General features: G+C 59.9%; 1 protein-coding gene across 1 annotated transcript; it reads left to right on the top strand.

Annotated features, from left to right (window-relative positions):
• Positions 1 to 1,686: 1,686 nt before the first annotated feature.
• On the top strand, positions 1,687 to 9,367 carry UBALD1 (UBA like domain containing 1). The gene is made up of 3 exons (XM_065645166.1): positions 1,687 to 1,948; positions 7,208 to 7,267; positions 8,255 to 9,367. Exons 1-3 carry the CDS (start codon positions 1,841 to 1,843, stop codon positions 8,573 to 8,575), a joined length of 489 nt encoding a protein of 162 aa, XP_065501238.1. The 5' UTR covers positions 1,687 to 1,840; the 3' UTR covers positions 8,576 to 9,367.
• The last annotated feature ends 4,037 nt before the right edge of the window (positions 9,368 to 13,404 follow it).

The following is a 13,404-nucleotide window of genomic DNA, read 5'->3' as shown; positions in this document are numbered from 1 at the left end:
GAGATATTCCTCACCAGGAGTGGCGAGCCCATGAACTTTGCCTCCCTGAACACTGCTCTGCTCCAAAGGGCTTGCAACCCTCCCTGCGAGCCCTGCTGGGCCATGGCCAGCCCTTTCTCCTTCAAAAACCAGACTGCAAAGTTTCTAAAAACATTTGGTTCTCTCTGATCCTTCAAGAGATTTGTTTTCCCAGCTATATTTACACCTTGCTGCCTACAGATCTCCTCGCTTCCCTCTTGGGGTCGTTTCAACCTTGTGAAAAAAAGATGGGTCACCTCTTGATGCGTCCCACTGCCACCACCGTACAGCTGTACTCTCACTCCAGTTCGGGCAGTGACATATGTACAAGAGGAGAAATCGCCCTGGCCTCCCCAAGGCCTGGAGTACTTTGCAGAGTTTCTAAAGGAGACGTGGAAGATGGTTACCAGGTGGTCAACTTCGGACAGTACCCCGGCAATTTATGTTGCAACAGTGGAGGCTGCAAACTCCTCAGGTCAAATACGTGACCTTCCTGAACTTCAGCCATTAATCCTCACAGCTCAGGTATCTGCAGCCATCTACAACACACCAGTCAGGGTCAGACGTGTTAGCGAGCAAATCACTCGCAGCGAGGCTAAGCCGCAGCACAAATCGCAGGAAAGAGCCCAGAATCACTCGGGGAAGGTGGAGGAGGCAGGGGGCTATCGCAAGCCCTGTGGAGCCAGTGGTTAGCTTCATCTCGCCCATTTTTCCCTTGCTTCATTACCCTCCGGCCACTCCGCCACCCAGCCGTGCCGGCTTATCATTTCCTGGTACTTAGCAACACCATTGTCCGCCCCGGGTGCTGCAGCAGGGCCCGGCAGCGCCTGCCTGGCTGCACGCTTTAATCTGCCATGGCAATGTCCCACTCTCAAAGGAGCCTCTTATGCTGCTGGGAGGCCCCAGCACGTTCCGGAACCTTCTCCTGCTGTTGGCTCTCCTCGTACATCTCAGCAGCCATGTCAGCGGGGCGCAGGGACATGCTGTGGCCGAGGGGAGCAGGCCTCCAGGGGAGCTGGGAAAGCCCCTGGCTTTTGTTAGTGCTGCCGGGAGCCCTGGGCCAGGCCTGGGGCCGCTGTTCCCTCAGGCCCCGGGGCTGTGCGGCGGCAGCAGCTCCGGCCCAAGGCAGCTGCGAGCCGAAGGGCCCCCGCCGCGCTGCTGCAGGCCGGGGGGGCGTGGGGGCAGCTCGGGGCCTGCAGGGGACATCCCCCCGCCGCCGCCCGGTTAAACATTACCCGCGGGGCCGAAGGGCAGCGATGTCCCCGCCGCGCCCGCTACCCCCCGGGCCCGCGCGCGCGGCCGCTCCCCGCACGTCAACAGGAAACTGCACGCGGCCGACTGTAAACACCGCCCGCGGCCCCCCCGCCCGCCCCCGTAACTCGCCCCGCCCCAGACCTGGCCCGCCCCCGCCGCCCTCTCATTGGGGGCAGCGGCGTTGTTGACCATATACGGTCAGGTACTACCAAGCCGCGGGCGGCGGTTGGTCGGCTTGGCGCGTCACTCAACGCGCTCCGACGCCCGGCGCCCGCTCCGCAAACAAAGCGGGGGCTGCCGGGATATGTAGTCCGGACAGCGCGCAGGCGGCGCGGCGGCAGGGAGGGCGGGAACTACATCTCCCAGAGGCACCCCGCGCCCCGCCCCTCCCCGCCCCGCCCCTGGCGGCCGTCGGCGGGGCTCGCCGGGCGCCGTGAGTCAGTGCCCAGTAAACATTGGCGTGAGCCGCGCCGGCTCCGCCATGGTGGCGGCGCCGTGAGGGCGGGGGGGCGGCGCGGCGGGCTGGGCGCGGCGGCGGCGGCGGCGGTGGCGGCGGGGGGCCGGGGCCATGGACGAGCTCAAGCACCAGGTGATGATCAACCAGTTCGTGCTGGCGGCCGGCTGCGCCGCCGACCAGGCCAAGCAGCTGCTGCAGGCGGCCCACTGGCAGTTCGAGGTGAGGCCGCCGCCCCGGTACCGGCCGCCGGCACCGCCGAGCGCTCGGGGCGGATCCCCGCGTGGGGAGCAGCCGGCTGGGTCTGGGCAGCGTGGGGCGCGCTCGGCCCGGCCCCGCGGTACACGCCGCTGAAACCCCCCCCAGCCACCGCGCGTCGCCGTGGGGAGCGTGGCGGCCGGCGCGTGGCGTGGGGCGCGCGGCGGGGCAGGGCCCCGGGGCTGTTCGCGTGGGGCAGGGAAACGGGGAACCACGGAGCGCGGGTGGGTGCAGGGCCGGGGCCCGCAGCCCGCTCCGGACCGCGGCACGGCCGGGGGCGCCGAGCCCTCCTCCCGGCCCGGGCCGCGCTCCTTCCGCGGCTCCCGGCCCTCCCGCGTGGCCGTGGGCCGGAAAGCCCCAGCGCAGCCTTTTCCCACGGCCCTGCCCCGGAGAGTGTGAGTCCCCAGGCAGCCGTGGGAGAGGAGACTTTGTAGGTCAAAGCTTTTCTGGCTCCAGATGCCTTTTCCTCTTGCTCGCGGGCAGGATACTCCGTGACATCGTCAGGGGTTAACGTCACGCGTGGGGCTGGGGTTGTGGGTGGGGAGCCCCCCGGCAGCCTTGCTGGCGGCTCTGCTCCTCCAGAGATCCCTAGAGCTGAAGCGCAGGGAGCAATGGGGGAGCGCGGCAGCTATAGAAAGCAAAGCTCTTTGTAAATAGGATTTTTTCTTTTTCTTCTGCAACCCCAGCAGCTTTCTAGTCTGGAGCTGATGGATTTGACACTAATGGCACCTTTGTAATTGAAGTATCTGTTTTGTGATGGAGGAGGAGGTCTGAGTCAGTGTGGAGAGCAGGAGGTTCACTTTGTATTCATCCCTGTGGCTAGGGCACCTCTGGTTCAGCATGCAGCGCAGCCGGGATGGGTGCGAGCGCCGCTGACAGGCCTCCTCAGCGTTGTTCAGGGCTCGTTCTGTAACATGACGGCTGTCGAATGGATCGGGCATGGAGGCAGATCATCGCCATGTAGCCACAGGATTTCCAGATGCTAAATCAGAGGCCACGAGGCATTCAAAGCCAAGCTGTGCACGGCCAGGGAGCCAGTGAGTGGGTGGGTGTGCGGGGACGGGTGGAAATCCGAGCCAGCGTCCCCCTCCCCTGTGCCCATTTAATACCACCCTCTGCTTACAGGAGCATCGTCAGCAGTGGATGTGTTGCATGTGTAACACACTCTGGCTTTTGTTTACTAATACAGTTTGACAGTGGCCCTCTGGGACAGCCGGGATTCACTTCCACCACCTCCGTGCATGTCACAAAAGAGCTGGAAACGGATGACGAAAGTTTAACTTTTCTTTCAAAAGGTGTTTTGCAGAACTTTGCCACCATTTGGCGAGTTGCACAAGTACAAACGGCCGTCGCCTGCCGGCTTGGCACTCACATGACTCAGAGGAAGCTCAGCTGTAAACAAACGCGCTGCGATGAGCAGTTACCATGTTCCCACTCGCTTTTGGTGCAGCGGTCAGATAATTCCCTTTGCAAAATGGCCGCTGGGCATGCCTTCTTTGGGGAGCTGCGCTGGGGAGGTGTCGTCTCCTGACTCCAGCGTGCTCTCACCTCTTTCCCGTGATATTCTGAGGCTTTTGTTGTTCTAGTGCAGTACCTGTTTGCTGGCTGGCCCGCATCTGTAGCGAGTATAAATTGCTGGAGTTCAGGCAAGTTCAGTGCTGATTTATGCCGCCTTCACTCGTATCTTTGGATTCAAAGTGCTACTCCAGGGCCATGGTGTGAGTCGGAGCAACCCTGAGGATGTTGCTCCTGCATGTAAGACCACTGTGAGGAGAGGTGTTCCCAACAGCTGAGGCCAGCTGGGTGTCCCAGAGACAAGACAGCAGGAGCAAAGTTCTGCCGGCTCCGTGCCTCTGTCTTGACTCTCCTGGCATCCGTCTGCCCTGGCCAGGACCTTTCCTACATGGGCACACACCCTGCTCGCTGCTTGTCACAGCTACACAGGGATCGGGAGCCTGGGTTGTTGGGTCACTGGTAGGAGGGATGAGAGAGGCTGCTGTGGAACACAGCTTCAGGCTGGTGGGATGCTGATGTTTTGGGACCGCTTTCCTGGGCTGGGGCTGCTCTGGGGCCGTTGTGGCTGGTGGGAGAGGATGCAGCGGGGGCTGCAGAGAGGGTTTTTGCATGGTGTCCTGCCAGCTCTGGCGGACCCAGAGTTTGGGGGTAAGTGACTCAATCCAGGACAGTGAGCAGGGCAGGAGGTCAGGAGACCATTGGGGATACAGCTGCCTTCAGTGCGACACAAACTGATCAAAGCCTGTATCATACTCAAGGGCTTGACAAGGGAGCTGTTTATTTTGCATCCTCTCCATCCCTGGGGAGCGGGGCAGTGTGTGGGTTATATGTGGATGGCCTCTCCTGCTTGCCATGACTCCACTGCTGTTTCCTAGGGACCAGGGCAGGCTTTGTCATGGCACACCCAACGTAGTTTACAGCTTTCACAGTGCTGTGAGCTCTGCCGTGTGTCCAGGGACAGCCACGGCAGGTGCCAGCAGGGATGGCCATGCCAGCCCAGCCCTCCAGCAGCTGGAGCAGCGCCATGACTGATCGGAGAGGGAGGTTTAGAGGCCAAAGAAGGCGATTTGGAGTGTCTCTGGGCAAGGGCTGGCACTCAGCCTCTGGGGTCGAAGGTGCAGACAATTTGGAAGAAGCCAGGGAGGGCAGCAGGTACCTCCACCATGGCTGGAACCCAGCAGGCTGCCAGGGAGACACTTGAGAGTTTTCAGGGTCTCAGGCTGAGTGATAAGTCAAGCTCTTTCCTAGGTAGAAAAGTATTATTTGGCTTTGTTGTGTGTTCATTGCCCCTGGGGCTGCTTGGGAAGGATAAGAAGACATCAGCTTTGGAAAAAAAGAAAACCACCCATTCCTTCCGTTTTCCTGGTGCTACGTGTCGTGTCTCTGTTCAGAGTAGTGAGGTTGTCTGTGGAGAACAAGAGGAGGAGCAGGTGTCTGGCACTGCCTGCTGTGTCCATGGTTGGATTTCCACTTCCTCTTCTGATTTATTTATGTTTTATCGACCCCCGTTTCTTTTCCTTTGTGGCTCAAGGGCAGAGTGTCCCCAGGGCTGCTCTGGCACCATGGCTCCCTGCTGCTGGATCCCCTGTGCTGGCAGTGGCTGCAGCTCACACATGCAGCTGGGAGCGGGTGCAAGTGCAGCTTGGGCAGCAATGGGCAGGGGATCAAACAGCACCCGAGGTCCGGTCTGAGCAGCTGCACAGGGCTGGGTGTCCCACTCCTCCAGACCGAGCTTGTTCTGCTCAGCATCCAGCTCTCCTTGCATTTGCCTCCCCACCTGGCCCTTGCAGCCGTCCTTCCTCTGATTCTGTCACCACAAATGCCTGTTGGCCCCCTGGTAGGGTCTCTATGTGATCTGGCTCCTCCAAAGCCCCTCGTTTTGCATCCTGGAGGGGATGCAGTGGCCTGGTCACCTGCTCCCACCCAGAGTGACACAGGCGATGGAGCAGGATCAGGGCTCAGCTGTGGCTCAGGCTTCTTCTCAAGTAGAGGAGCCTTAATTGGCTTTGCTGTGGCACCGATTGCCCCTGGCACTTGTGACGCTGGCTGGAGACCAGGTGGCATCAGCAGCTTTACTTATGTGTGCAGCCCTGGCACCCCGTGTCCCCAAGGGGATGGGTGCACTGGCCTCTTGCCCACCTGGGTTGGGACTGCTGTGGGTCCTGGGTCCCTTGGGAGATGGCAGCTACTCCCTGCAGCTGGAGGGAGGTGGCTGGTGGTCAGAGGGGTTGCTTCTGCCACACTTGGGAAGGGGCAGATGGAGGGGAGGAGATGCAGTGTTTTAGGCAGAGGGGCCTGTGATAGTGGCATGCTTCTTCCATCCTGGTCACGGCTTTCATCCCAGTGCTGGCAAGGATCAGTGAGGCTGGGGACAACGGGGACCTTCTCTGCCCCTGTCTGCTGATGGCACAGTCCCAGATACGAGGCCACTTGGAAAACAGGAGCACAGAGCGTATTTAATCAGCTTATGGGATCTGGCTGTGCCCACACCTCTGCCTGTGCTTCCTGCTTGCTGTTTCCCCCCTTCCTTATCATGATCCTTTCTGTCTGAGTGATATGGCCAGTGGATGTTGATATCAGACCTCACACAGGATGACGGGTAGTGTGGTGACAGGAGTGTCACTGCCTTAGAAGTGTCCATGTCTCTGTTGGGACATTTCCATGATTCATAGATGTGTGCCAGCTTGTTCAGAGCTCGTCTCCGGTGCCACAGACCCTCATTCAGCTGTATGGCCATCACTGTAATCCAGCAGGTCTTGGCTGGGTTATTAAACACAGCACCCCGGCTTGTAGACCTGCAGGGCAGGCTGCTCCTGGGGAGGGGATTGAATCGGGGCTGGGGGAGGGGAGCTTTTCCTCCAACTAGAACTGAATCCAAACCAATTCTCTAACATTTCTATCAAGTCTGATCTGCAACTGAGTCAAAACGTTGTTTTCTAGCCCTAACTCAACTAAAGCCTGGCACAGAACAGGGTCAGCTTCACCTCCGCCAGTCCTGCATCAGCCCCGTCCTGCCTCTGCTCCCCCCAGACCTGGGCTGGGTGTCTGCCCTCCTGGCTTGCTTGTGCCCCCAGTGTTCCCTCCCCACAACCCCCTTTTGTCCTCTCACATACCTGTGGCATGTGAGCTTTACTAGATTGTTAGTGGTCTAAACTGGAAGTTAACCAAAACAGTATCAGTCATAACCATACCCTGCCTGCTCAGAACTGGAAATGCTCTGGTGTATAGGGTGGGCTCCCTGCTGCAGCCCCAGTCCTGGGGATCTCCCGGCGTTAATATGGTGACTATGAGCTTGTCCTGTTAAGGACACGCATCTAACTGGTTCCCACTGGTCTTCCCCTTCTCGGTTTGGATTTAGTTTCCATTCTCGCCATGCACGTAGCAGTTGTGGAGCTGCGAGCTGTGAAATGCCTGCTGGGGTCTGCTCCAGCAGTGGCCGCTTTTCAGCAATGAGCACAATGACCCCAGATACGTGTGATCCCCTCCAGCCTCAGTGCAGGCAGCAGGCACGGGTCCCTCTTGAGGATGTGGGAGCAGCTGTGTGGGGCTGGGGGTACAGTCCAGCCCCCCCAGGGACTGATTTGGATCATCTTTGGGGTCCTGCAAAGCCCTGCTGTTGTGTGCAGGGATGAGGTGGGTGCCCAGTTCGTGTGCTGGTGGTAACATCATCTTCCTTTTTCTTTCTTTTTTTTTTTTTTTTCTTTTCAGACTGCTCTCAGTGCTTTTTTCCAAGAAACAAACATCCCCTACAGCCACCACCATCAGATGGTAAGTGCTTTCCCACCTCTCCAGTGCTCATCTGGGGCACAGTACCAGCTGGTGGGTGCTTTAGGCTGCTGCTGGTGCCCAGCGTGCTGCTTCACAGCTCCAGGAGCACAGGCAGGCTGGGCTGGCCGGCTGCTGCCAGAGCTGCTGCCGAGGAAGGTTTTGCTGGAGAGTGGCTGAGGGTGGCATAGTCTGTCCTATGCCATGGGATAGTGAGTCTGGAGATGCCCTCAGAACCTGCAGAGGGGTTGGGGCTGCCCCTCAGAGAGGGATGGACTGATGGAGGATGCTTTTAGCATGGCAAATGGTCCAGACCAGCCCCAAAATGGCAGAGAGAGCCTGAGAGGGGCCTGGAGCACCGGACTGAGATACACGAAAGTGTGCTTGCTGGAGCGACTAAGCATGCAAACCTCTGCTCTGATGGAGTGTGCCTCCAGTACAGCCTGCTTGTCTGGATGTGTGTAAACACTCAAGGGTATGCACATGTGGGGGCTGCCTGCCTCTGCTCTCTCTCAGCTGTCCCCAGACTTGGTCCCTTTAACTCTGGTGCTCCAGCAGCCCATAATCTGCCTGGGCAGATGTGTCTGAGGCATTTGCTGGCTGCCGTGGCCTCATTTATCTCTGCAAGACAACTGGGGATTGGGAGCATGCAGTAAGTGTGCAGAGCAAGTGCCTGGCAGGGCCTTAGCACACCTGGTCTCCCATGGGGTGAGAGCTGAGCTGGAAAGCTGCAGGCTCAGGGTGGCACCAGCAGGTCGTGGAGCAGAAGAGCAGGCACAGCCGGATCCCATCTGAGCCCTCTGACAAGAGCTCTCACTACAGCATTAATCTTCAGAGCCTTAAGTGACTGCTGCCTGCAGGCAGTGCGGGTCTGGGGGCTCCCTGTGCTGCAGCAGTGAGGGCAGAGTGGTCTTGTGCTGAGTGCTGGTGGGAGGCAGAAGCTGGAGGACTCCCCCACCCCACACCTGACCCCGTGTCTCCTTCCCACAGATGTGCACTCCCGCCAACACACCGGCCACACCGCCTAACTTCCCCGATGCCCTCACCATGTTCTCCCGCCTCAAGGCCTCCGAGAGCTTCAACAGCAGCAGCCCCGTGGCCTCCATGGCGACTTCCCCGCCACCCCCGGCCCCGCCGCTGCCCCAGCATGGGGCCTTCAACCCCGCCTGGCCCACGGCTTCACCCCCCGGCCAGCAGCAGAGCATGTGGACTCCAGCCCCCCCGGCGCAGCCCACAGGCTGGCCAGCCGCCGTCTCCCAGCAGGCCACGGCAGAACAGAAGGCCAACGTGACCATGGAGGCAGAGAGATGAGGCCGTGGTGAAGAGCGCACGCGGTGGGGACCCCTGCATATGAATATATATATTTTTTCTTTTCCCCCTCCCCGAAGAGGAGAGGAACTCTGCTGCCAGGGTGTCTGGCAGCTGCCGAGACACACGAGCAAATAGCTGCCTTGCATGGGTTTGGTTTGAAGTAGTTTTTACTTGTCCTCGAGCTGAACAGAGCTCCCCAGAGACAGCGGGAGGCTGCGTGGGACGTGGGACTGGTGCTGGCCTGGGATCCCGCTGGGAGCAACCCCTCCTCTCTTGGGACACCGGAGTTTGCATGCAAGTGACATTTACGGAGGAGGTCCCTTCTTCACGGTCCCCTGGGCCACCCCACCAGGCAGAGCGGGCCGTACCCAATTGTTTTCCCCCATCCCTTGGCCCCACTCACTGGGTGGGGGCAGACACCCCACACAGCTTGTTTTTTGTGAGGGGGGGAGAGAGTGAGGGCTGTTTCTGTTGGGCCGCGGCCTCTGCCACCCCATGTGTGCCGTGCTCGCTGGTGAGCAGGGCTGGGGGACACCAGATCCCGGGGAGGTGCCCGGCCCCTTGCCCACCTCAGTGGCGGAGAGCAGGGGGTGAGCCATGGGGGGCCCGGCTGGGCCAGCACACCCTCCCCTCACCCTCCTGGGATGGGGTTTGCCCCGGGGCTGTTTGCATGACACAGTGTAACCCTAGACACTGGGATGGTTTTTAACCCCTCTGTTCTTTTCTCCCGGCGGCTGGAAGTCTCTCCGGGTGCGCCGCAGCCGCTTGCAATACATGCTCTTCTGCTTTGAACCCGGTGTCTTTGCTTCGTTTGCGGCAGCAGCAGGATGCGGGGAAGGGTGGCCTGGGCTTGGGGTGTTGCAGGATCCCTTCTGTGAGTGGCTCTGAGTGTGCTGTGCCTCCAAGCTGGGGCTGGCTGCCTCTGTTCTGTGTGCGCTGCTGCAAACACCCCATCCCAGCTGTGCGGTGATTACCAGCTGCCTTTGGCCGGGTGCATGCCAGGGCTCAGCCCCAGCAGCAGCCAGCTCTGCTCTGCCTGCTGCCCCACCACATCAGCTGTGGATGCGAGACCCCACCAGGAAGAGGGGCAGGCTGATGGCAGGGCTGCAGCGAGCCCTCGGGCTCCCTGTGTGACACAGGTCTGGGGTGTCTTGCTGTGACCTGGCTCCTCTCCCCTCTCCACCAGATGATGGGGGCCAGGTCCTTTGGAGGTTGCCATACCAGCTGAGCCCTCTCTCCCCATGAGGCCATGTCCTGGTATCCCTGCACTCACCAGTCAATAATTAATTTTGATCTCTTATTTGTATTGCTAAAATAAATATTGTAGGAGCGATGGTTTCACCCATGCTTCTCTTGCACAGCCTCAGCAGAGGCTGTGAGCAAGGGCTGGAGCTGGTGCTGCCCTCATGAGCCTCCTGTGCAGGGATGTGCTGGAGTTGCGTGGCTCCGTCCTGCCCCACTGAGGTGGACTGGGCCAAGCTGGTGGCATCTGGAGCAAGCTGGGGCCATGGGCCTCGTGTCCTAGCTGTGATGCTTTAGCATGCCAAAGCCAGTGTGGAGTCCTGCGAGTGGGCATGGGGAGTTGCAGCCCCCAAGCCCCTGGACAGCCCCCTGAGGCCTGGGCAGCCGAGCACCTTCCCTCCTCCATCCTGCAGATGCCTCAACTCGCCCAGCATTTTCTCCAGCCAGGCAGCCATGTTCTCCAAGGTCTCCAAGTTGGCTGAAAACAGACACCAAAGCTTTGCTCCAGGCAGTGCCAGCCCCTGCAGGCCCCCAGCATGGTGCTGTCCCAAACCCAGGTGGCTTTATGGCTGCGGAGACTCCCCAGCTGTGCTGCCAGCCCTGGGTATGGGCAGCATCAGGGCACCCAGTAGTGCCACAGAGGGCAGTGACCACATCCCTGCCAGCCATGCCAGCATGGCTGGGAGTGAGGCAGAGCGACGGGAGGGCTGCAGCAGCTTGGGGACCCAGATGGGACGGCTGAGTGCAGCCCCACCATCCACTCATCCTGGCAAAGGTCCAGTGGCACAACCTGGCATGGTGACATGGCATGGTGGGGTTGTCACTGCTCACTGTGCTGCTGGAGCCAGCTCTCAGGGTGGCTGACACAGGTCCTTATGGCTTCGTGCTGTGCCAGCAGCCAGCTCAGCCTGCACGGATCCTCATGGGCTGCCTCCAGTGAGGGCTTGGGGCTGAGCTGTTGTCTGGAGAGCTTCTGAAATGAAATAGCGCCCAAGGTTTTGGGAAGAGAGAAGATTCTTGTGATGTCCTGGAGCCAAGGGGCATTGCCAGCCCCCAGCAAGGGAGCCTGGCACCTGGGAGCCTGCATGCACCTCACCAGTGGGCACCCCGCAGAGAGAATTCCAGCACAGTGCTGGGGGAAGGAGCTCAGCTTCTGATGTACCTCTGCCCATGACCAGGAGAGAAATCAGCCCTTCTGTCCTGCTCCAGGAGCAGAGGGCCTGGGCAGCCCCTGGGATGGGGAGGGCAATGCCAAATCTTGCCACCACCCCCGGCACCATATGCAACCCTGCAGGTCCCCTGGGGCTTCAAAATCTAGAGGGTATAATCCACCCCTGTGTGTACATTGCCATGTCCCAGGGTGATGATGCTCTCCTGGCATTGCAAGAGGGACCAGACCAGCCTACTAGGACACCCAAAGATGGATGTCCCTGCTCCAGTGGCTGGTAAGGTGACATGGACCCTGCCAGAAGAGCCTTGTAGGGCCAGATGCTTGCCCAGGCAGGTCAATGCAGCCAGGGCAGTCCTTGGGAGGTTTGAATGCATTTTCCATAAGGATTTGCCAAAGCCTGACCCTAGCCAGCTTGGGGACAGTTCCGGGGGTGGCCACTGAGTGCATCTGTGCACAATGCTGCAGACAACCACTCCCAGCCCCTCTGCCAGGGCTCCCTCCACTCACCATTTGGTCCAGGATGTTCTGCAGGAGGTGGCCATGCTGTCCTGCCACACTGACTGCTCTTGCAGCTCCTCCAGATCAGAGTTAAACAGGGGCATCAGACGGTTCAGTACCCACAGGGGCTGGGGACAGTGGGGACCAGCATCTGCAGGGACAGGCGGGAATTGGCAGCACCCAGCTCAGGTCAGGGCTGGGTTCTGTGGATGCAGGCAGTGCCTACCCAAAACCTCTGGGCTCCAGGGCGGATCCCACATCTCCCAGCTCAGCCTTGGGGTGGGAAGGTACCTGAGCTCGAGATCTCATCCCTGTCACCCTGTGCCACCTGGCCACCCATGCAGGTCCCTGGGGAGCCTGACCACCCTGCCAAGAGCTCTCCAGCAAGTGGTTTGTCTTCATGCACACACCTTCTGAAAACTTCTTCAGGAGCTGCAGCTCCTCCTGAAAGCCCTCAACAGTGGTTTTCAGGGAGCAGATGGTGGTGAGCACATGTCCATGACGTGAGGAACATGGGTTTAGTCAGTGATGCTGGGTCCCTGCAGGCTCTGGGGGACATGGGGCCAAAGAAGGCTAAGTGGTGCACGTTGAAGATCTGGGTTTGGGGCCATCTCTGGAACCCAACAGAGCTTCCTCAGCATCAGCCACATCTGGCTGGCTCATGGTCATGCCCCAAGAGCTCCCCAAAACTGAAATAGAAGACAATTGAAGGGCACAAGTGTCCCAGCTCCAGCTTCCTTGGCTCAGCAAAATGCTGTCATCTTTTCCCTTTGCTCTGCAGTTGTGCTCAAAGCTGAGGTCATGACATGAGAGATGGGACTGGCTCGGGGCTGCCAGGTCTCACAGGGGATGAAGAAGTGTTGGGTTTGCTGTGGGCCAGCCCCGTGCTGCCTATGGACAGGACAACCAGGCACAAGGTCACCACAACTCATCCTTGCACTGCCGTGTGTAGCTCAAGTGAGGAAGACGACTCGGATGTTACGTGTTGCATTTCCCACTCAGCCAAATAACTTGAACTTGTGCAGTGGCAACATCTCCCACAGGATCCTGCCTTGGCATTGGGACAGCCTGCCTGTGAGGCAGCACCGCTGTCACGCACAGCTCAGCCACTCGCTATGCCACAGGAAAGAGAAGAGCAGCCCAACGGGGATGCTGCTGTGTCTGCCGGGGCAGAGGGAGCTGCGGGCACCAGCCCACAGCCACCACAGCCGCAGGCACAGCTCAGGGACCCTTGCCAGGGCAGGATGGGACCCAACAGACCTAAATCTCAGAGCAAGTACTGACGGAGCCTCAGATGCAAGTGAGAAGTGACCAAAACCACCTTTGGCCAGTGGCTCTGTTAAATATTACTCTTTAATTAGTCCTAAGCGGAGCTGAGGCCACCAGAGCCAGAAATACGCCACCATGCTCCACTGGGCTTCCTGGTCCCCAGGCAGCAGATGTCGTGGCAATGGCAAGACATGACATGGGTCTGTCACTGCCTAGGGCAGGACACTACACAGGGCTGGACACCGTGTGTGGCAGCACGCTGCGTCAGGTGGGACACTGTGCAGGGTACAAGATGGGGCAGGACACTGCATGGGCAGGAGCCACTCAGAGCAGTACGTGGTGTAGGGCAGTGTGTGCCGCAAGCCGGAACACCATGCAGGACTTCATGCTTCTGGAGGACAAGCCAGTGTAGAGCAGGACACTCTGCAGGGCAGGACACTCTGCAGGGCAGGACGCGCTGCAGGGCAGGACGCGCTGCAGGGCAGGACACTCTGCAGGGCAGGACACGCTGCAGGGCAGGACACTCTGCAGGGCAGGACGCGCTGCAGGGCAGGACACTGCAGGGCAGGACACTGCAGGGCAGGACGCGCTGCAGGGCAGGACATGCTGCAGGGCAGGTCACTCTGCAGGGCAGGACGCGCTGCAGGGC

The sequence above is a fragment of the Caloenas nicobarica genome, chromosome 14, assembly GCF_036013445.1.
Source record: "Caloenas nicobarica isolate bCalNic1 chromosome 14, bCalNic1.hap1, whole genome shotgun sequence".
NCBI classification, from domain to species: domain Eukaryota; kingdom Metazoa; phylum Chordata; class Aves; order Columbiformes; family Columbidae; genus Caloenas; species Caloenas nicobarica.
Note: the sequence above shows the minus strand (reverse complement) of the source record. Positions and strands in the feature narration are given on the sequence as shown.

Bases quoted from the DNA above. Each gene is read 5' to 3' on its own strand.
- UBALD1 (XM_065645166.1), top strand. From the start codon at position 1,841: ATGGACGAGCTCAAGCACCAGGTGATGATCAACCAGTTCGTGCTGGCG. The intron at 1,949-7,207 runs GTGAGGCCGCCG...TTTTCTTTTCAG, and splicing joins CGGCCCACTGGCAGTTCGAG to ACTGCTCTCAGTGCTTTTTT. The intron at 7,268-8,254 runs GTAAGTGCTTTC...TCCTTCCCACAG, and splicing joins ACAGCCACCACCATCAGATG to ATGTGCACTCCCGCCAACAC.